The sequence below is a fragment of the Anthonomus grandis genome, chromosome 12 (assembly GCF_022605725.1).
Source record: "Anthonomus grandis grandis chromosome 12, icAntGran1.3, whole genome shotgun sequence".
NCBI lineage: Eukaryota > Metazoa > Arthropoda > Insecta > Coleoptera > Curculionidae > Anthonomus > Anthonomus grandis.
The window spans coordinates 4,676,822-4,699,885 of NC_065557.1; the positions used below are offsets into that span (position 1 = coordinate 4,676,822).

Sequence of the window (23,064 nt, forward strand, 5' to 3'; positions counted from 1 at the left end):
CGCATATTCCTTGTGCAATAGACCCTTGTCGAATGTGACAACAATTAGGGACCTTGGAGTCATATTCGACTCATCTCTTACATTTAGCTTTCATATATCTGAGATAGTAACAAAAGCCCTTAAAATAATAGGTTTTGTCAAGAGATGCACAAGAGATTTTACAAATACCCCTGCTATCCGCATGCTCTACTGTACATTGATCAGACCTTTGTTGGAGTATGCCTCCTCAGTCTGGAGTCCTCATTATGCCTGCTATATTCACAGGTTGGAACAGGTGCAACGGAGAATGCTGAAATACCTGGCATTTAAATCCAAAATTGATCCTGTTGACAACTACCATTATGATTACAGGGTTCTGTATGAGCTGTTATGTCTTCCTCCTCTTGTTGTTCGTCGGGAACAACGGGATTTAAAAAATTTGTATAACCTTCTGACTGTTTCTGTAGATTCACCAGACCTGCTATATTCAATACCTACGAGAAATACAAGGTCAAACAGCCTTTTCTACCAACCTTTCTGTAGAACAAACATCAAGTACAATAGCTTTATTGCTAGATCAGCCAGGCTTGCAAATAATAGTACATCTCTGAACATAGATTTCAATATAAGTCCAAGGCGCTTTGCTAAGTTTGTTGAGGATTTTCATGTGTGACTTTGTATATTGTTGTGGGGTTTTTGCTATTCTGTTTATTTGTGTGTACATACTATTCATACTTCATACTATTGTGTGCTGGTTTAAACCAATTTTGGAGGTGATAATTAGGTTCAAGGGAGTGAAAACTGAATTTAATTAATTTTATTGTGTTCTTTTGTTGTATATTTTTTAAGTTCTCCTGTTGCCATTATTTATTAATCCTGTTTTATTCTATGACTGTGATAGTGATGGGTTGTGAATATCAAATGATAATTATATAAAATAATACTAAGTATAAATTGTTTGAGGTTATAAATTATTGTTATTGTAAATTATGCTATTTCTGTAAAAATGGGTAATGCCCGTAAATAAATAAATAAAATAAATAAATAACTTGCCAGAATCAAGCTCCGATAGAATTCAAGATAGGATACAGGAGGACCAGCAGAAAATAACTGAACTGCTGGGGGTAATTAATAAAGAACCAGCAGTCGAGAAAGTTCTCAAGGTGATTAGATTGGGTGAGAAAAGAGGAAACAAGTCGAGACCACTTAAAGTGGTATTCTCTGACTGTAAGATTGCACGGGACATACTAATAATGGGAAATAAGAAGTCAAATTTACATGCATACAAATTAAAGAATGACTTAACAGTGATGCAAAGAGAATGCATCAGGAAGGTGGTTGCAGAGCTAAACAGAAGAAAAGAAGAAGGAGAGGAGAATTTAATAATTAAATATAGAAATAATGTGCCATACATAGTAAATTCTACCTCAAACAATGTTAGAAACAATAGAAAAAACGTAAATTAGCCCCATTGCAAGTATTTTGCTATAATGTTGGTGGCCTAAGAACTAAAATTAATGAATTAATTAAAGTTGTTTTATGCTCGCACTATGATATTTTGATATTTGTTGAGAGTTGGCTCTCTGATGACTACTCCGATGCTGAACTGTCTGTAAAGTCATTTAGTCTGTTCAGATGTGATCGTTCACCTTCTTCTAGCAGCAAAAGTCGCGGAGGAGGAATTTTGATATATATCAGGGATGTTATTGATTCAAGGAAGCTTACGTTGGTGTATGATTATGTAGAATTGGTAGTATTAGCTTTATAATTGGGGGAGTTTATATTCCCCCAAATTCTGCAATTAACTTATATGAAAGTCACTGCCATACTGTTGACATTCTCAGGCAAGAATATTCAAGCTGTGATTTTTATATTTTTGGTGATTTTAATGTACCTGATTCAAGTTGGGGGAATGACGACAATGGTGTGGTGGTGACTTGTCCTTTAAACTCGGCGGGTCTAGTTTTAGGTCAGCATTATGCTTGTTTGAGTTTTTATCAGAATATTACAATTCCAAATAATAATAATAATAATAATAATAATAATAATAAGACGTTTATTAGCCACCAATACAAAAAAAAAGCATAATTACAGAAGGTAATATGATTATATACATGGAATTGAATATTAAAATATTAAACAAAGAGAGCATATTAAAAACAATAGGTTATATAAAGAATTTAGTTAACACAAGTAAGGCAACTAAAAAGCCATGCATTCAGACTTCCAGAAAAGAAGGAAACCACTTCCTGGATTCTGTTAACGCTTATAATAGAAAAAGTGAGAGAAAAAAAAAACAATTCCTATAGACAAACTAAAAACAAACAAATAGGTAGGCATATACTTATGAGGGGAAAAAGCAGTAGGGGGAAAAATGGATGAAACGGAATGAAAAAATTCTTCATTTTTCTTCTTTTTTTTTTTAAACAGTTAATTTTTGAATAATAAATGTTAATAGAATATTTTACATTGCATTCAGTTAGTTAGCATGTGCGTAGTATTTTAATAAAGAAAGGCATTCAAGAAAAATGAAGTTTGATTTAAAAGAAGAAGCTTGGTTTTTAATTTAAAAGTTTTTTCAGTGACAGTCAAATTAATTATTTTGAACTTATTAATCAAATTTGGTACGACATAAGAAAAGGATCGCTTAAAGAGTTCTTTGCTATGGCTAGGAATTGTTAAAGATTTTTACGTCTTATATTAAGATTATGCACATCAGTACGATAGGTAAGCTTTTCAAGTAAATAAGGCGGAGTTTTTGATTTAAGAATTTTGTAAAAAAAAACATAAAATATGTAATATTCGTCTATTGTGCATATTTAGCCAACCTGCTTCTTTTAATTTATAAGAAATATGTTGCCGTCTTCTTATACCAAATATAAGTCTTAAGCAACAGTTTTGAAGTTTTTGAATTCTACCTGAGTCGGAGTTATCGAGACATGGTCCATAAATTGTGTCGCAAAAATTTAACGGTGATAGTACTGAAACATCACAGAGCAGTTTTTTGATACTTGAGCTTAAAAAATGTCTTTCAGAAAAGGCAGAATATCCATTTTTTAGTTTAAATGTTCTTTGAATCTAAGTTTATAGTCCATTACTAGTCCAAGATTTTTTGCAGAGTTTTTAAAACTTATTATATTGTTATTAAGGTGTACATTTAAATTATTTAAAATATTAGTTCGATGATTGTCACTACAAAAGAGAATAGCTGCTGATTTAGTGGGGTTAATCTTTAGAAGTAATTTTTGAGTTTCTATATTTAAGGTATTTAAATCCTCATTTATATATTGATTAGCTTGGACAACATTAGTGTGATGAAATGAATAAAATAGCTGGGTATGCAGATGACACCCATGGTGCAATACAGTGTACCGCAATGGTGCTTACAGTGTAAAACCCATATATTCTAATATAGCCAGTAATATTCTGTGATTTACCATGTCAAAGGCTTTAGAAAAATCTAAGAGAATCAACACCGTAGCTTTATTTTTATCAAGTTCCTTAAAAATATCATCAGTCACTTTAGATAAATCGGTTGCACAACTATACCCCTTACGAAACCCAGACTGGTATTTAGGAATTAAATTATTTACATTTAAATATTGAACTATTTGATACTCCATAACTTTTTCTAATATTTTTGATAGTATAGGAAGTACAGATATTGAGCGAACATCATTAAATTCAACAGGATTTTTTATTTTGGGCAAAGGAATAACATTGGCTTCTTTCCATTGATCGGGAAAGCAGTTTTGTTCTAAACATACGTTTATAATATGAGTGAGTGGTTTAATTATGGCAGGACAACAAAGCAAAATCAGGGTAATGTTTAATTGATCAACGCCAAATGCTTTAGATTTAATAGATTTTAAATAATTTATTATTATATCTTGTGTCACCAAATTAAATTTAAATTCAGCCAAATAATTTAACCTATGTTTTTTAAAATACCCAACAAATTCTTCGTCAGGGTTATTATTGTTTTTGTTAATATTAGAAAAAAAAAATTAAGTTTATGTACATCTTGCATAAGAGGAGGAAGTTGTATATTTGATTTATTAGAAGTTCTTGCCATGTTTCTTTGTTATTACATACTCTAAATCTGTGAGCCAGGTATGCCTTTTTTTCCGCCCTAATTGAACTAGTTGCAAGATTCCTGTACTGCTTATAATTTTCCCAATCCTCACGACTTTTGGTGTTTCTAAATTTACGTAAAGCCGAGTTGCGAAGTCTTTGTATAAATCTAATATTAGGAGTAATCCAGGGGCAATATGGTCTAGTTTTACCCTTTACGTTTTTTATAGGAGCACGTAAGTTAATTAATTCTAATAAAGATTGAGTAAAAAAAAAACTTTATTATTTAAATCGGCCATATTGTACATATTATGCCAGGGAATCGATTCAATATCAGACTGAAATAAACAAGTGTTGATATTTTGTAAATTTCTATAAGTGAAATTATAAATTTGAGGCTTAGGTATATCAAAGTTTATGTTGCAGTAAATTAGCATATGATCCGATATTTCAATATCCCTTATTCCACAATTCTCCACCGATTCTAAATTTGAGAAAAGTAAATCAATTAAAGACATAGTGGTGTTGGATATTCTGGTAGGGTCAGTTATAAGCTGTTGCAAACCATATAATTCAGTAATTTCGCTTAATGATACCTTAAAATTCAAATCTAAAAAATTTATATTAAAGTCACCCAAAAGTAAAATAGACTCATAGTTAACATAAAAGTCGGTCATAATATTTTCAAGACGGGAATAGAATAGATGTATGTCGCTCTTGGGAGGACGTTATATATTACCAATTAAAACTTTTTGATTATTTACTTTTAATTCGATCCAGACATGCTCAAGATAATCGCATGTTTCCTTAAGAACTTCACGATAGTCGATACATGATTTTACATAAACAGCTATACCACCTCACCTGCTTAATCGATCTTGCCGTATGAGACTATAATTTTGCAATTCTATGACTTCGTTGGTAACCCCTGTATGTAACCATGTCTCTGAAACCCCAATCAAATCATATTGATAACTATCTACATGTACTTGAAAAATATTAAAATTATTTAAGATGGACCTTGCGTTAATGTGTGCACATGAAAACATTATTTTAAAGCAAAATAGAAAATTTTTTGTTAAACAATTAAGGTAAGTAAGTACAGGAAAGGGAGAAAAAAAAGGGAAAAAGGGTTAGAATAGGGAGTATATGCTTACAAAAAAAAAGAGAAAAAAAAAACAAAATTAAACCTAACAACTATCTATAATTATATAATTAATAATGATAGGCTTGTTTATTTAGATCCAATTTTTTCAAGCAAGCAAACTCTTGCTGTAATGAAAGCATTTGATTGTCTTTTTGAGGGGTCATTAAATCACAAAGGGCATAATTTTGAAATTGATTTTAGTTGTGAAACTCAGTCGAATTTAAACTATGTAGAGTTTTATTATGATTTTAAAATGGGTGATTATATTGGTATTAATAATTACTTATGTGGAATTAATTGGGACTTGGTTTTGAGCTCAGCAGACATTAATATAGCAGTCTCACATTTTTATCATATACTGGATATGGCTATAGCACTTTTTGTTCCCCTAAAGAGATACAAAACTTCAAAGTTTCCTAGTTGGTTTTCAGCTGAATTAAGATATTTAGTTAGGCAAAAGAAAATTGCACACAAATGCTACAGGGTCAGTCATAATGTGGCAGATTATATTACTTTTTCAAACATTAGGGCTAGATGTAAAACTTTGACTGATATTTGTTATGATAATTATATTTCAAACTTAGACCAACTACTCTACACTAACCCTAAAAGTTTTTGGTATAACATAAACAATAAAAGATCAATTAATAAACTTCCTAATTTAATGTATTATAATGATAATGAGTTCGTTGGCTGTGAACAGATAGCTGAAGGTTTTGCCCAGTTTTTTTCAACAGTCTATAGTCCTGTTAATAATATAAACAATAATGGTGCTTTTATCAATCATCAAGCAAAGTTAAATATGACCATTCCTAATCCCACCCTTTCCGTTGGGTTGTTTTTTGATAAAATTTCCAAGTTGCCACCCAAAGTTAGTTCAGGACCCAACATTCCGAATTATTTTCTAATAAAGTGTGTATGTACTATTTCATACCCTCTTTTTATAATTTTTCAAAGATCTTTAGATTCTGCAATTTTTCCAACCTTGTGGAAACATAGTTTTGTAATGCCAATTTTTAAATCTGGCGACAATAGCAAAATCGAGAATTACAGAAGTGTTTGTATACAATCAGCCATTCCGAAGCTCCTGGACAGTCTTATCTATGATCAATTATATTTTTATTGTAAAGAGTTGTTACTTAGCGAACAACATGGATTTATTTCTGGAAAGTCTGCTGTGACTAATTTGTTAGTGTTTCAGCAGAATCTGTTGAATGCCTTGGAGAGGGGATGTCAGATGGATGTAATCTACACCGACTTCTCTAAGGCGTTCGACAGAGTTGACCATAGTATTTTGGCAAAGAAATTGGATATTTTTGGATTTTCTAATCTTATGGTGAATTGGTTTGTAAATTCCCTGTCAGGCACGAATAGGTAATGCAAGATCAAGCTATATTAATGTCACTTCAGGTGTTCCACAAGAGGGGGGCACTGTTCACCTTTGCTCTTTAATATTTTTGTGAATGATATCGGTGCCTGTTTTGAGAACAGTGACTTTATTTGCTGATGATTTGAAGTTTTTTAGAGAGATTTTATTAATACTTGATCAGATTTTGTTGCAAAGTGATTTGGATAGATTAAATGAGTGGTGTGTTAACAACAATTTGTTTTTGAATGTAAGCAAATGCAATTATATAAGTTTTCTCAAGCGAACTAAATAGGTTGTCACTTCATATAACATTCAAGGAAGTACACTTCAATATTGCAGCATAGTTAAAGATCTTGGTATCTCGTTTGATGTTCATTTAAACTTTAATGCACACATAAACAATATTGTTCTCAAATCCTCTAAGAATCTGGGTTTTGTACTAAGAAACTGTAAAGAATTTTCTATAGAGACCTGTAAGAGGTTGTACATGTCATTGGTTGTTTCATTGCTGGAATATGGCTCAGTGATATGGTCGCCCTTTTACATGAATAATTGCTTGTCCTTGGAAAGAGTTCAGAACAAATTTATTAGGTTTTGTCTCTATAAACTTCGAATAAGAACTCCGGATGATCATGTTTATGATATTGTTTTAGAAAGGCTTGATATGAAGACATTGAGACAAAGACGGATATATGCAGATTTAATTTTTTTGTATAAATTATTGAATGGTCAGATAATTTGTCCAGAACTTCTGATGACAATACAATTTAATATTCCATCTAGGAATTTAAGGCAGTATCGTGTCCTTTCATTACCATTTCATAGCGCCAATTATGCATTACATGCTCCTATTGAAAGAATTGTCAATACTAGGGAGGTTGAAATTTTGGGTATTTCCTTATCTAGATTTAAGAGTCAAATAAGAGAAATTGTTTAATTTTTTTTTTTTTAGTGCAATACTGAATATTATACTTTAGTAGGGTATGTTTTTAGTATTTTTAGAATTCTGTTATATTGATTTAAGTTATAAAACTATTTTCGGTATTTTACATTTATAAGTAGGCTTTATTACTGCTTAATAGTTAGTATTTTACTGTTAAGTATGGTTAGGTTCAATTGATTTTGTATTTAATTTACTGTTGTAATGGGGTTGATCCCGTAAAATAAATAAAAATAAAAAATAAAGATTTACTTAGGTCATGAAATGAAGGATTGCGTTGGCGGAGTGAGAAGTGAACACGGCCAAGACCCCGAGGTACCGATAACCGGTGAAACCGACTTCATTTTCGTACGCCTAAACGTCCTCAGGGAATATTTGGAAAAAGAACTCGCGATGCCCAATTTACCCTTCAAATACGAGTTCGATCGAGTGCTAGACGATTGGGTTTTCATGTGTTTCTTTGTGGGAAACGATTTTCTACCTCACCTGCCCAGCTTGGAGATCCGAGAGAACGCTATCGACCGTCTAATCAGACTTTATAAGGACTGCGTGTACAAAACGGGGGTAAGCGAGCACAGTGGTTCGTCCACTTTAGCAGGTTATAATCGATGATGTTTTTAAAAGGGATATTTGACTGATAGCGGTGACGTGAACCTGGAACGGGTCCAAATGATCATGGTGGAACTGGGCAAGGCGGAAGACGAGATTTTCAAAAACAGACAACAGAGGGAGTTGCAATTCAAGGCGAGGGAAAAGGCGAAGAAAAGGAGGTCCGATGGTTTCAATGAGTACAGACCGAACTTGGCGTTACTTAATAATACACAGTTTGCCCCCAAGGTGGGTCTTTTGGGGTTTAGGGGTTAATTATTTTAATTATTATTATAATGGATATTAGGCTTTGGGGCAGCACAGTGCGGTACAGAACGCCCGCCAGGAGGCTTTTAATATAAGAAAAGCGGGGATGCACAGTCAGGCCGGGGCCAGGACCGCTCTGGAGTCCATGTTTAGGAAAGAAGGGGATAGTGGGAACGGTAAGGGGATCGGGTTTATTTGTATGGTGCTAAAGTGGTTTTAAACAGATAACCGACGTGGAGAAAAAAGGAAACATGAAGAAGAAGAAGAGACGGCGACGGTGGAAGATGAAGAGAGTGATGACGACCAGGCCCATGATGAGGTGCGCTTATGGGAGGACGGTTTTAAAGATCGATACTACGAGTCCAAGTTCGACGTGGGACCGGATCATTTAGAATTCAGGTAGACAATTATATTATTCAACTCAAAATCCTATAGACTAATTTTTCTTTAAAAAAAAAAAAAGATACTCAGTGGCCCTCCACTACGTCAGAGGCCTCTGTTGGGTCCTGAAGTACTACTACCAAGGTTGCGCCTCCTGGAAATGGTACTATCCGTACCATTACGCCCCGTTTGCCTCGGATTTTTGCAATATCGCCGGCCTTAGTACCGAATTCGAGCAAGACACGAAACCGGTAGGTTTAAACGCTTATAAGCCTCCTCTATATTTTGTCCAGAGAATATGTGTACAAATTTTCGAAATTCTATCTGATCAATTTTTTGAATTATAGACATTTTCTTAAATGTTAAGAAAAAATCGAAAAATGCTGCTTTCGACGTGTTTCTATATACAGAGCGGTATGATAAACTATTAATATCTTCTCATATAGTTTAACCCGTTGGAGCAGTTGATGGGTGTTTTTCCGGCGGCGAGCAGTAAACACGTGCCGGAACCGTGGGCCCCATTGATGTCCGACCCTGTATGTATTCAAGCACAACTCTTCTTCTCTTATTCAAAAAGCTCTTCTTGCGTTAGGACTCGCCCATAATAGATTTCTACCCGGAGGACTTTAAAATCGACCTGAACGGCAAGAAATTCGCGTGGCAAGGGGTGGCCCTGTTGCCCTTCGTGGAGGAAAAGCGACTATTCAAAGCCCTAGAGCCGTATTATGGGAAACTGTCGGAGGCTGAACGGAAACGGAACGTCAGAGGCGACGACCGGCTTTACGTGTCCACCCGTAACGAAGGCTACGACTTGCTCAGTAATTTGTACACGCAAAGTGTGGAAAAGGAGTCGGAATGCGCGGTGGTTATACAGGGAATGAAAGGGACCGTGCTCGTGTCGGAGGAATGTCTTTCCAGAGAATGGTAAGAAGGGACAAAATGGATGTGAAGCAAATAATATTGTTAACTATTACAGCGACACGTTGCGTTCTCCGGTAAAAGGTTTACCGGCGATCGTGGGTAATATAGTGGTCTGCGTGAGATTCCGCGACCCGAAGTACACCAAGGGTTTCAAATTTCCCGCCAAAAGGCTGAAGGGGGCGAAAGAGCCGCCTCGGGTGTTAAAACCGCAAGACTTGGACCCGCAAGCGAACCGTCATTGGAGGTCGCAGGTCGGAATGGTACCGGCCACTCAACGGTAATCAGTTGGACCGTTATTAGTTATATGAAAATGTTTAAGGGAATTTTCTGCCCTGTAGATTGATCATTTTAAGCGGACTGTATTTAAAAGTTTAACGGGCACCGATTAATAATTTATGTAAGTAATTATTATTATTGTACGTGACTATGTCAAAATGGTACTCACCCGGGATACTACATGTCTGGATCTTTAGAGGGTCAGCTTAGCAACTTTTAATTATCACACGCGTCTTCGCAATAATTGATTAACAGTAAAAAATAATGGGTCTAATTTAGGAGGAAAAAAGGATAATTCTTTTAGTAGTGGGTACGCAAGGTGCGTAGTGTCACTAAAGTCAAAGTAAAAAAGTAGCTTTAATAATAAACAGTTTTTATTTACCAGCATACAATAAAACACATATATATCATAATAATTCTAAAACAATATCTGGTAAATAAAGGAGTATTGGTAGGCAACTAAGTGCCAATTCTTCCCCAATATCCTATTAAACTAGAAAAAAAAATCGAGACAAAATAGAGTAACTATTATAAGTATATATATATATAATATAAAATAAGTATATATAATATAAAATATCTGATTGTGTTACCACCAGTGCAGAGGGCGCCAAAGATACCAAAAATGATCATTTTTCTGTATGAATTATTAATAATTCTGCCTTTCAAGTTTTTTACTGACGTTAATATGTACGGATTTAAGTGTCTTTTGTTAAACCTGATCGACAATCAAAATATGAATGGTGTATTTTTTGCCAAAATTGGGCTTTTTTTTTAAATCTAGATTGACTGTACTATTTAGTGTTTTTTGATTTTAATTTTTTGGTGGTTTTTTAGGGCGAATTTGGGTGGAGCGGGTCATAGGATGTTGGGTCATTACGTGAGGCATGATCAAAAGAGGGACTACGCGAGCATACCACCTCCGAGCAGTTTGGATCATAGAAATAGGAATTATGGAGGCGGTGGCACAGGTATGTACTGTTTAAACTGTTTATGGACTAAGAGGGTCAAAACTCATTCTGTATTTACAGCACAAGATTGTCTCTTTATCCCTAACATTATAGTCTTACAATAATAATAATAAGTCATTTATTTTTCACTGTACATTCAGATACTCAAAATTGTTTATTAATATAGACAATGTTGCACTACATTTCAATAAAACAATGAATCTCCAAGCTAGACATAACTTGCCTGGATTCTACTTAAATACTATAATTTTTATTTATAAAAAATAAAGTGCTAAATACAAATTTGAACAGAATTATTATACTATCAATTAAATTTGATTAAACCAAAGATGAACTAAATTAACTTAAAAGTAAAAGATAATAATTTATAACTAATATCCAACATCAATAATAATTATAAATTATATTCGTAAAAAAAACGGGTTTGATAATGTTAACATATTTGTAAAAGAAATTCCCACTGAGGAACATAGACTTAAAAACTTTTTAGTAATTGCACCCTTAGAAAAAAAAGACCTTATGTACGAAAGTTCCTTCTTAGACGTGAATAGGTTTGACTTTAAAAAACATAAGGACTTCTTAGATAATATAAATATAGAACTAGGTCAACTAAATATAAATATCTAGATAGGGGTATTCAAGGCCAATATGGGTTAAATGGATCAAATTGCAATGACATCCAATCAAGGCCCAGCATTGATGGTGTCAAAGATGGTTTCTAGAATGTTCGGGGTCTCCGGGGAAAAATTAATTATTTATATTCCCAATTAACTGTGGCTGAATTTGATGTCATTATTGGCTTAGTTGAAACTTGGTTGTCTGACGACATCAATGATTATTATGAAATTATACCTGTCTGTTATAATGTGTTCAGATGTGATAGATGAGTTAGGCCTAACTAGAGGTGGAGGCGCATTATTGGCCATACGTTCACACCTGAGAACCGTAATTATTAATGTTAGTAACCTGCTTTAATTGATTTAGTAGGTTGTAAATGTTATATCAACGATCATCTTATAGTCCACATTTTTGTGACTCATATTCCACCTCAACTTTCCAGTTTAGCCTTTGAACAATTTCTGGATCTGTTTTCGCACATGGTAAATGACTGCAAAAATGTCCTGGTAATGGGAGATTTTAATGTACCATTCTATGAACCTGAACGACCAGACAGTAAAGCTCATAACCTAAAATATTTTGCAGACCTCACAGGTCTTACGCAGCTCAATTCAATATTAAACATAAATAACCGTAAGTTGGATCTCATATTCACAAACATATCCGGGATTGTATCGCATGACACTGCACCTTTGTCGGTTGAGGATAATTATCATCCCGCACTTTCCATATCTTTTGATTGGCAAGTAGCTAAACTATCCAATTTTACAACAAATAATTTATGTAAGTCATATAACTTTAAGAGAGCTGATTTTCCAGGTCTTTATACATCTTTGTATAATGTAGACTGGTCGTTTCTAACTAATTTAAATAACATTAATTTGGCCTGTCAACTATTTTATGATAGGCTTTACCAACTGCTTGATTTGCATGTTCCTTTATTTAAAATTAATAAAAAGAAGAGGTGGTTTCCATCCTGGTATTCTACTGAACTTAAACACAATATAAAACTTAAAGCAAAATATCACAACTACCACTTTACTGAATTTAAAAGATTTAGAACTGTTGTTAAGTTAATCACGGATAAATACTTGTTATGCATCTTATATAAATGAAATTCAAAATAGTATATCTACTAATCCTGCTTTATTCTGGTCATACATACAGACAAAGAAGGGTTGTTCAAGAATACCAGGTAGAATGCATGACCATAACGGAGTGTATGAGGAACCGAATCACATAGTAAATGCATTTGCGCCCTATTTCCAAAGTGTTTATATAATACCTCTACAAACCATGATGAAACTGACCATCTGTTATTCAATCCAAATGATAACCATATATGTGAGATGAGTTAGAAATTGAGCAAACTTTGAAAAATATGAAGAGTAAGTCTAGTTCGGGCCATGATCTTATTCCCTGTTTTCTACTAAAAGATTGTAGTGCTGTTTTTGCTGAGCCTCTTAAATACCTTTTTAATTTGGCCTTAAAGACATACACATTTCCGTCATGCTGGAAACTGGCTAGGGTATGTCCGATATTGAAAAAGGGGGATGCTTCTGATATTGCCAATTACAGACCAGTTGCGATTCTCAGTAGTTTTGGAAAGGTCTTTGAGAAAGTCATATACAACCGTATGTTTCCAGCAGTTCATAGACTCATCGCCACTCAGCAACATGGATTTATGCCCCAACGTTCTACAATGTCTAATCTGCTTCAATTTACTCAATTTTTAAGTGATGCTATTGATGACGTCGGCCAGACTGATGTAGTTTACACAGACTTCCCAAAGGCCTTTGACTGCATTGATCATTTTACTGTACTTAAAAAACTATGCTCTTTTGGATTTAGTCCATCACTTGTCTCTTTTTTAGATCATATCTTACTTCAAGGCAACAATTTGTTTTTTATAACGGCTTCAAGTCTGAGTTGTATTTGGCTTCATCCGGGGTGCCTCAAGGATCGAATTTGGGGCCTTTACTGTTCTTACTTTTCATCAATGACCTTTCCCGCGCCTTAACTTGTGAAAACTTACTGTTTGCCGACGATTTGAAAATATATAGCAGAATCAATAGTATTGACGACTGTGTATTTCTCCAAAATCAACTTAATATTTTACACACCTGATGTATAAAGAATAAACTTAAAGTAAATATATCTAAATGTAAAGTGGTGACATTCACTTGGAAACGTAAACCATTAAATTACCTGTACAGTATCAGTTCTGAAGAATTAGAGCATTGTGAAAATATACATGATTTGGGGGTTACATTTGATACCCAACTGACATTTATTCCCCACACTCAGTCAGTCCTTTCATCCGCAAATAGAGTTTTAGGTTTCATAATGAGAAACTGTAAACAATTCACTAATATTACATCTCTTAAAACACTGTTTTACTCACTAGTTCGATCAAGACTTGAATATTGCTGCTTAGTGTGGTATCCAATATATCAGATTCATGTTATGGCTCTAGAGAATGTTCAAAGAAAATTCCTCAAATTTTTGCATTTGAAGGAAACTGGTGTCTATCCTCAAAGAGGATTTGATAATGCTCTTTTACTGTCTCAGTTTAATATCGAATCTCTTAATTTTAGAAGGATGCTCGTTTCTAATAACTTTGTATATAAGCTTACTCACAATCTTATTGATTCGCCCCATCTTTTATCAATGTTAAACTTTAAGAGTACCAAGATGTAACTCACGGCTTACCGAAACATTTTATTGTCCTCATTCGAGAACTAACATTGGTAAGAAGTCGCCAATTTTTGTTATGACCACAAATTTTAACAGCATCTCTGCTTTGTGCGATATACATAACTGTTCTCTTAGACAAGTAGGTATTTTCACTAGGGAAATTTTCTCCCCTCTTATTTAAGTTAGATGTGTAGGTCTTATAGCTTAAGCACATATTGTATTTTTCAGTTTTTTTTTTAATATTTTATATCTGTTACTTGGTGTGCTAGCTTTGTTCTATAAATGGTTTTGTACTGTTGAACAATAAATAAACCAATTCACAAATTTCAACCGATCTTGTAGCAACTGTATGTAAAGTTCATTGTTTATATTTTCCTCTTTTTTTATATATAATTGTCTTATTGTTAAAAGGTTTGTTCATTTATAATGTAAGTCTGATAGAAATCTTATTAGGTTTTTTTGGTAACAATTTTTAAAATATATTTTTGTCAAAATTGACGGGATTACTGAACAGTATAAATATCTAGAAATATTAAGTGATACTATGGCATTTAGTTCACAAAAAAATTCGCCGTAAACATCGCAAAAAAAATAATAATAGAGCCGAGTTGTTAGCCAAGGAGACCTTCAGGAATTATATGCAACTTTTTAGTTTTATGCATTGCTATAAAAGTAAAATTATCTTTTTTATGTTTTATTGTCATTATCCACTTTGGTATAGTGTCAAAGGATTTTTTTTAAATATTTGTAACAAAGTAAAAAAGTTCTTAAAAATGGAAAGTCTCTTTACTTTTGCTCGGCACTGTAGCTCAAAATCGCTTAAATTGTTTCTTTAATAAATTGCATTAAATAGTTGTGATTCAATCAAAAGCTTTGCTATAGTCTAACAGTACTCGTCTAGTTAACATTTGTAGTTTTTCAAAAGCTCTACATCTATAGGGTTATTATAAATTGATGTTTGAATAAAATAATTATTTATTTTGTTGGGAATATTTAAATACGCAGGTATTTGGTTGGCTTTTGAAGCAAAAATGTTTGTTGGTTTTAAAACCAAAACACTGCTTTTCAACATTTGTTTGATTTTTAAATCTGTTCGTAAGAATTCCAGTTTGCATCAGTTTTTGTTCTTTGGTATTTTTTAAATGCCTTATAATTTTTCTAATAGTAAAACCATGATGGTTTCTATTTTTAAAATTTAAATTGGACCACAGGCGCCACCACATCAAATATACTAATTGAAAAATTGTTAGGAGGCGTAAGATTTAATAACTCGATCAATGTTCTTAAGATTTCTAGACAGGGTCTTTATTTTTTTATTTTTAATATTGCAATACATCAGAAAATGGCCAGAAATGCCAACATCTTTAAAACAAACAACGACTCTCCATTCAGGATCAATATTATGTCTAAAAGAGCCATTATAACCTTCTGCAAATTTAAAGACTCAACTCTGAATGATTTCTGGATCTCAGATGGCCATTTATCCCATTTTATGGAAGTCAATTCGTTCACTTTTTAACACACTAGAGATAGTCGGGATCTTGTAAGAATACTAAGAAAAATTGCTGCCTTATTACAATTTAAACTATCAAGGAATGCACTGAATAATTCAGACTGCTTTAATGTTGTCAGTTGTACAGAAAAGTGGCTTCGAAAAGATTCTTAAATCGATCAAACACAACTAAACACCCTCTATATATTATACACCCCAATAAACCCAACTTGGCCAAATTCAATTTCCCAATTTCAAAGAGACTGACCATCGAGAGACCTGTGAATGACAGGAGGGTGCGGGGCAGAGGGATAGAGAAACTGGCCCGGTTAATCGAACGTTTGTGGGGGCCGAACAATTGACTGAATTCCCTTAAGCAACCATAAAATAACGGCGACAATTAATTCCTCTAAAAGCCCCAAAAAAAAAAAAGTCTCTCTCGCTTTGTGATCGTGTGTGCGGTCATGTCTTAAGAGAGCTTAAGGCCGCACGTCAATCTGACACCGGCAAACCACTCTAAGGTAAATTGGATCCCGCGGGATGCCCCGGAGTGTCCGTTGTCCGGTTTGAAGAGTTTCTGCCCGGGAATTTCGGGACGTTTTAATCAAATTTAAAGTATCTGTGACCTATTGATTGGTGGGCGGTCAGGTTTATAGGATGTGTCCCGTGTGCATATTCGTAGATTGATGCAAATCGTTATGTTATCCTGATAGTGTCAAGTCGAAATGCAACTCGTATGTAATAGATGTATTAGAATAAAAATTGCTTACACGTCTGCTAGATACGCAACGTTTTTAATATTATTGTCGTTTAACAATAATAATAATAAAAGTCTTTTATTATTTAAATTCATTACAAACTTCATACAAAAAGAAATAAACAAAGTACCTGAACCTGGCGCAGTCAAGCTTTATATAGCTACTCCGCTGAACCAGATCAGGGTGTATTCGAAGTATATAAACCAACATTATAACAACATGTTATATGTAAAGAAAGATTCCCAATTATAATGTAACACAAAAAAAGTTTTTTTCTATAAAAAACAGCAAATTTGATACATATTAAACAGTAAGAGAATTGTTTCGAATATTCATAAGAACAATTTTATATTTCCTCCTCACGAAGGTCAACAAATTCCGCAGGTATTTTTTATTGTAACACTGAACAGCATTGTAAGAAAACGATCGCTGAAACATAGCACTCCTATGGACCGGCATGGTTAACTTATTTCTAGCTCTAATATTTACACCGTGTACATTTGCTCTAAACAACAATCTATTCCTTATAGTCGCAGGTGCCTTTGTGCTGCTAATGATTTTTATCAAAAAAGTGGAAAGGTTAGGGATTCTACGATCGTCCATTTTAAGCCAGTTAATTGTTTTAAAATGTACTTACGTAAGCCATAAACCAATCTGATACAGGCATTCTGAATTTTTTGTATGCACATTTTACAATCATTATCTAAGCAAGAACCGTAAACATAATCACATTAGTTAAAATCAGAGAGCACCATGGCCTCACATAGGGTGCGTTTAAGAGATTAAGAATATCTCTATTACTATATAAGAGTTTTTAGGCTGCAAACGATTTTTGAACAGTTTTTTTAACATGCTTCCTGAATCTCAACTACACTGTCCATCACAATGCCCAAATTTTTGGCCACATGACCATTTATTACACTTTTAATATTTGTAGTTTTATTTGTATTTCCAAAAACCATTAAACAAGACTTTGCGGAATTTAATGTTAAATTATGTTTTTTAGATAATTAATTTATTATATTTAAGTCATTGTTTATACCAATCTCCGCTTTTTTAAGATTATCAGGTCTGAAAGTTGTATATATCTGCGTATCATCAGCAAACGCTTGCACCTTACAAACTTTTAAGTACTTAAGAATGTCTGCTGTATATACAAGGAAAAGCAGAGGTCCCAGGACAGAACCCTGCAGCACTCCAGACAAAATGTGAGCCTGATTAAAATAAGAATTATTTGTAAATATTGTCTGAAATCTATTATTCAAATAAGACTCAATTAACTGGATAGACTCCATTGAAAAGTCATAATATTTAAGCTTAGCTAGTAAACGAGCATGATTTATTGTATTGAACGCCTTAGAGAAATCTAAAAGTGCCAGAACACCAATCTGTTGCTTATCAATAATAATACATTGTATGCAAAACAAAAACAAAATTCCATGGAATAAAAGGCAATTTCAGCTTCCATTCTTTACACGAAGAAAGGACTGTTAAAGCCTTGAATTGACAAGATTCTATAAATAACGGTATATACATTGGCACTGCTGATCAAACGTTGGGACAAGAAAAGGCTATAGAATATTTAAGAATACTTTACGGAAATTAGCACTATAAAATTTTAAACACTAGATACTATTAATATAAATTAATACATAATAAGGACTAAAAAAAAAATTATAAAGAAAATAATAATCATAAATCTAAACTACTTCTCAGGGACCAGAGAGAAGGTTTTGTTTCATATAGTTTTTAAAACACCCTGCAGATCCAGTAAAATCATGTATTTTAAATTTGTTTATGGTTGGCACTGTTAAAATGTATTGTCGTCGAATATTTAGATTATGAACATCCGTCCGAAATCTAATCTCATTATACAAGTAGGGCCGGACTTTTGAATTTTATTATTTTATAAAATAAACACAAAGAGTGCAGAAGGCGTCTTTTAACCATGCTCGGTCACCCCAATTCTTTTAGCTTATAAGAGACAGGTTGGTTGTCTTCGTCGTATTCCATATATAAGATGTAAGCAAGATTTTTGCATTTTTTCAATACGGTTTATATCAACGGCATCCAAAAAAGGACCATAGACCAAATCCGCAAAATTAAAATTTGATAGTATTAGAGATTCACATAATAAGGCTTTTTAGTCTTAGAAGTCAGTGAATGACGGTGTGCATAAATTAATTTTAGTTTTGAAAATGCTTTTTTTAAGCAGAGACTCACATGTTCCTTAAATTTAAGTCGGTTATCTAAGATGAGCCCTAGGTTCCTCGCAGAATCCTTAAAAGATATACAGTGAAAGCTCCCATAAGCGGACACTCACGGTTCCGTAACTTTTGTCCGCTTATGGGAGGTGTCCGTTTAAAAGAGAGTATGTGAGTATAGAGCATAAATAACGGGGTATATAATCATGAGGAAAATGAAACAGAAACTCGCCACATTTTTAAAGTATGTATTTATGCTATATATCTATATGTATGTATACGCACACAAAAACATGAATGCTTCAATACATATTATATTCTTTAGCTTTTTGAAAAAAGTTTAAAATGTTTGTCTGTCGAAAGTTCACCACCTTTTGCTGAAGGAGACAATTTTTGTAATAACTTTCTAAATTTCTTAAGTGTTGAAATGCAGTGAAATCATCATTAGCAAATTTATTCAATATAGAAATATGATTTAGAGCTTCCCCATATGAATTTATAGTTTTTGAACCTCTTAGTGAGTCCACCAATTCCACTTCTTTTTCTGAGTCGTTTGGACTACCATATTCAAGCTGGCCCGGGCCTTTCTACATCCAAATTCGAAAAGTTGTCAATGGCATTTTCTTCTGTTGTTATGTTATTGTCTAAGGCCAGGAAATCATCTACTTTCTGCATGGGGGTCTGCTACTCCTAAATGTTTGGCATGTCGCAATAACTGAGCAAGTGTCGCTAAGGGCAGATCGTCTTCAGCATCGCAATAACTTTGCTCAGCAAATTCTGAGCTACATCCACTTTTTCTGAATCCAGCTTTGCCAAAACAGTTCTTAATTGTAGAGGAATTTACTTTATCCCATGCTGTTTTTATAGAATACAAAGCTTCTAACACATTAATAGACTTTGTAAGTTCAGATAAGCGTTAGACATCGTCAATTTTTGTTAAAATATGTTTTAAAATCAAATGCCGATAATAAAATTTAAGGTTCTGTATAATACCTTGATTAACTGACAAACTGAAGTTGTGTTTGGCGGTAAAAATATAATTTTCACATAGAGCATGCATTGTCTAAAAATAAAAAAACTTGCCTTTTTTGGATTCCCTTTTTCCGGTCGAATTCCAGTAACCACTCAGACATGATTTCTTGGGTCATCCATGCCTTTTTGTTGGATTTCCAAGTCGCTGGTAGATTCTTAATAGCAACGTTTTTTAAAGCACGGGGACGAGCCGCTTTCCCGATCACAATCAAATCGCATTTTTCACCGGCCATATTTGCACAGAATAAAATGGTTAGTCTATCTTTACACAACTTTCCACCCACACATGTTTCTCCTTTAAGGGGGACAGAGTTTTGTCGGGCAATGCGCGAAAAAAAAGTCCACTTTCATCTGCGTTGTACACGTCTTCTGGTTTGTAGCCAAGCAACATGGACGGAAGTTTCTCCAAAAATTGTATGACATATCAACTTGATTTACTGCAGCAACTTCGCCAGATATGAATTTGAAACTCTCTTGCGCCACTTTTGCAGCCACCCGTCGGACGCACTGAAATTATTTATGAAAATTATTTCTTTAGCTTTCATTTTGACTAACGGCCCTGAGATTGGAATGTTCTGACTTCTAGCTTTCACAAACCACTCAAAACATGTTTTGTCTATAGCAAAACCTTCCTTTTTAAAAAAATCCTTTTGATTTATATTAGTTCCTGATTGCCATTTACTCCTGATATCTTCCTTATTTTTGGCAATTTCAGCTGCTTGCGTTTTCTCAATATTAAACCTCTTTTCCAAATGACGAACTGAAACACTTTCTCTGTCTAATACGTTAACAACTTCCATCTTTTCCCTTAACGAGAGCATCCTTTTTTTGGTGCCATTTTACAGTTACAATAATAAAATATCTCAGTCAACCACGCCTGAACTGAAGATAAACCACAAGATTACATAATGGCTAGCCAACGAAATGCGTAAATGGGGAATCACCTAATATAAATCGGGGAATTATACCGAATTTTATGTATGTAGATATGTGCATTGCAATAAGCGGAACTAAAAATCGTCCGGGTATTAGAGTTTCGCGTCCGCTTATGGGAGATTTTTTGATCACATACAGAAAATCTAATGTCCGCGTCCGTTTATAAGAGCGTCCGCTTATCGGAATGCATTTAACATTGAAAATGATATGCTGAAATTCGGTTGCAGAAATTTTTTCCGGTTAAAAGAGATGTCCACTGATAGGAGCTGTCCGCAAGGAGAGCTTTCACTGTATAATCATCCCCTAATTTAAAGCTCAGTCTATCCATGAGAATCGTGCGATAATTTGCAGGACAAAATAATATAGGCACGCTTTTGCTGGGATTTATTTTAAGTTAATAATTTGTTTAAATCATAATTGATATCAGCATTTGCATTAATAGAGTTACTTATGGGAAAAGACTTGTATATTTGCGTGTCATCAGCGTATAGATGATAATACTGACAGTATTGCAGGGATTTTACGATATTTGAGCTTAGAGATGAGCGATATTTCACTATTGGTGATTTTGTCACCGTGATTTGTAAATCGCCAATAACGGCGGTTACTGAAATATTCATATCACGGCGACCGGTGATTTCGAGATACCTGTTACCGTTCCAATAGTGTATATTGTCATGGAACGACTTCAAGCTAAATGCGTATGACGTATGAGTGATGACTTATATTTTTACAGCTTTTAACCACAGCCCGGCCAGTTGACCCGCCACCAGGCGACTCCTTAAATGTAAATATTAATAATACAGTGATCACGGTCACCGTTTAAAAGAACGGTGATTGCCGAATCACGGTCGCTAATCAGGCCGTTCCTAATAAATCACCGGATCGCTCATCTCTATTTGAGCTAAAGATACTATAAAACAAAGGCCCCAATATTGAACCATGAGGAACGCCTACCGTTACCCGCTCTAAATCAGAAAATATATCCTCTACAACTACCTTTTGAAACCTATCAGCCAAATATGAAGGAACAAGATTATAAGCGGTTTCCTCAAAACCAACATTTTAAAATCGCGAGTAGCAACAAGTTGTGATTTATCATATCGAACGCTTTAGTATAATCTAATAGAACCAAAGCAGTTGCTTGGTTTTGACCATGAGCACTGACTATATCATCTATTATGTCACAAAGAGCAGTGTTGCAGCTAAATCCCAATCTAAAACCAGATTGTTTCTCGGGAAGAATTCTATTTCTGTTTAAAAATAAATTGATTCGATATTCCATTATTTTTTCTAAGAGCACAGGCAAAATTGAAATGGATCGAATAGGGCTAAATTCAGTCGGATTAGCTACCTTGGGTGAAGGAAGCACATTTGCAAGCCTCTAAGTATTGGGAAAATATGATTTGCTCAAACAGCAGTTCATGATATGGGTCAAGAATGGAATAATAAAAGGACAGCACAGTAAAATTAATGTATATCATCCAGTACGTTTAGTAGAGCTACAGAGGTACCAAAGTTCTCCCTAAAAAATTATCAAAAAAATAACGAACCATCTGATGGTAAAGGACCTTTTCAAATATTTTTGAAAGTACTGGAAGTATACTTATAATGCGCGAGTCGTTATAATTTTCTGGGCTAGCAACTTTTGATAACGGTTTACCAATCGAAATTTTCCATTGACCGAGGAAATAGTGAGCTTCTATACAACCATTTATTATGTGGCATAATATGTACTTATCAATAAAGGGGCTTCAATACCTTAACATTTTTGGTGAAATCTAATCCGCTCCAGTCGCATTAGACTTAATAGGTATTATTTGAAATTCTACTTACATCTTCAACAGTTGCAAGTTTTAAGTGTGAAATGCAGATTATTATCAAATACACCATTATTATCATGCTGAATTTGTTCATCACAATTCGAAGAATTTTGAAGAAATTGAGAAAAAAAGATGTTGATTTGGTTTGGATCAGACAAGTGTTCCGGAATATTGGTATTATTCTTATCTCTACAAATGTTAAACTTTTTTAATGACGATCAAAGCTGACGTCTATTTTTTTCGTTACACAGCAGATTTAGGTGCTTCTTTTTTCGCTTCTAATTGTAGCCAGAGTATGATTTCTCAGAAATTTATAATTCTTTCAATCTTGTATATCCCTTGTTGCCTTGAATTTCCTTAATGCCTTATTGCGTTGTTTTCGAATAAGAAGTACCTCAGATGTTAGCCAAGGAGCTTTAGGTTTAGTAACTCTTGCTTTTTTAAAAGGAGCATGTTTATTAAAAAGTGTTTGAATTAAATTATTAAAAATTACTATTTTACTATCGATATTATTTTGATGAAAAAAGTTATCCCGTGGTAGTAAATATAAATCCTGCAAAAAAAGTTGGTTATTAAAATTTTTAAAGCACC

General features: G+C 33.8%; 1 protein-coding gene across 1 annotated transcript in view; it reads left to right on the forward strand.

The window, feature by feature from the left end:
* Nucleotides 1–23,064, forward strand: part of LOC126742719 (5'-3' exoribonuclease 2 homolog) — a 36,735-nt gene that overhangs the window by 2,051 nt on the left and 11,620 nt on the right. Inside the window, exons 3-11 of the mRNA XM_050449504.1 lie at nt 7,766–8,073; nt 8,134–8,346; nt 8,405–8,540; nt 8,589–8,763; nt 8,828–8,996; nt 9,192–9,281; nt 9,338–9,669; nt 9,722–9,943; nt 10,780–10,913. Coding sequence (XP_050305461.1) covers nt 7,766–8,073; nt 8,134–8,346; nt 8,405–8,540; nt 8,589–8,763; nt 8,828–8,996; nt 9,192–9,281; nt 9,338–9,669; nt 9,722–9,943; nt 10,780–10,913 — 1,779 coding nt within the window. The remainder of the gene's footprint in view (nt 1–7,765; nt 8,074–8,133; nt 8,347–8,404; nt 8,541–8,588; nt 8,764–8,827; nt 8,997–9,191; nt 9,282–9,337; nt 9,670–9,721; nt 9,944–10,779; nt 10,914–23,064) is intronic.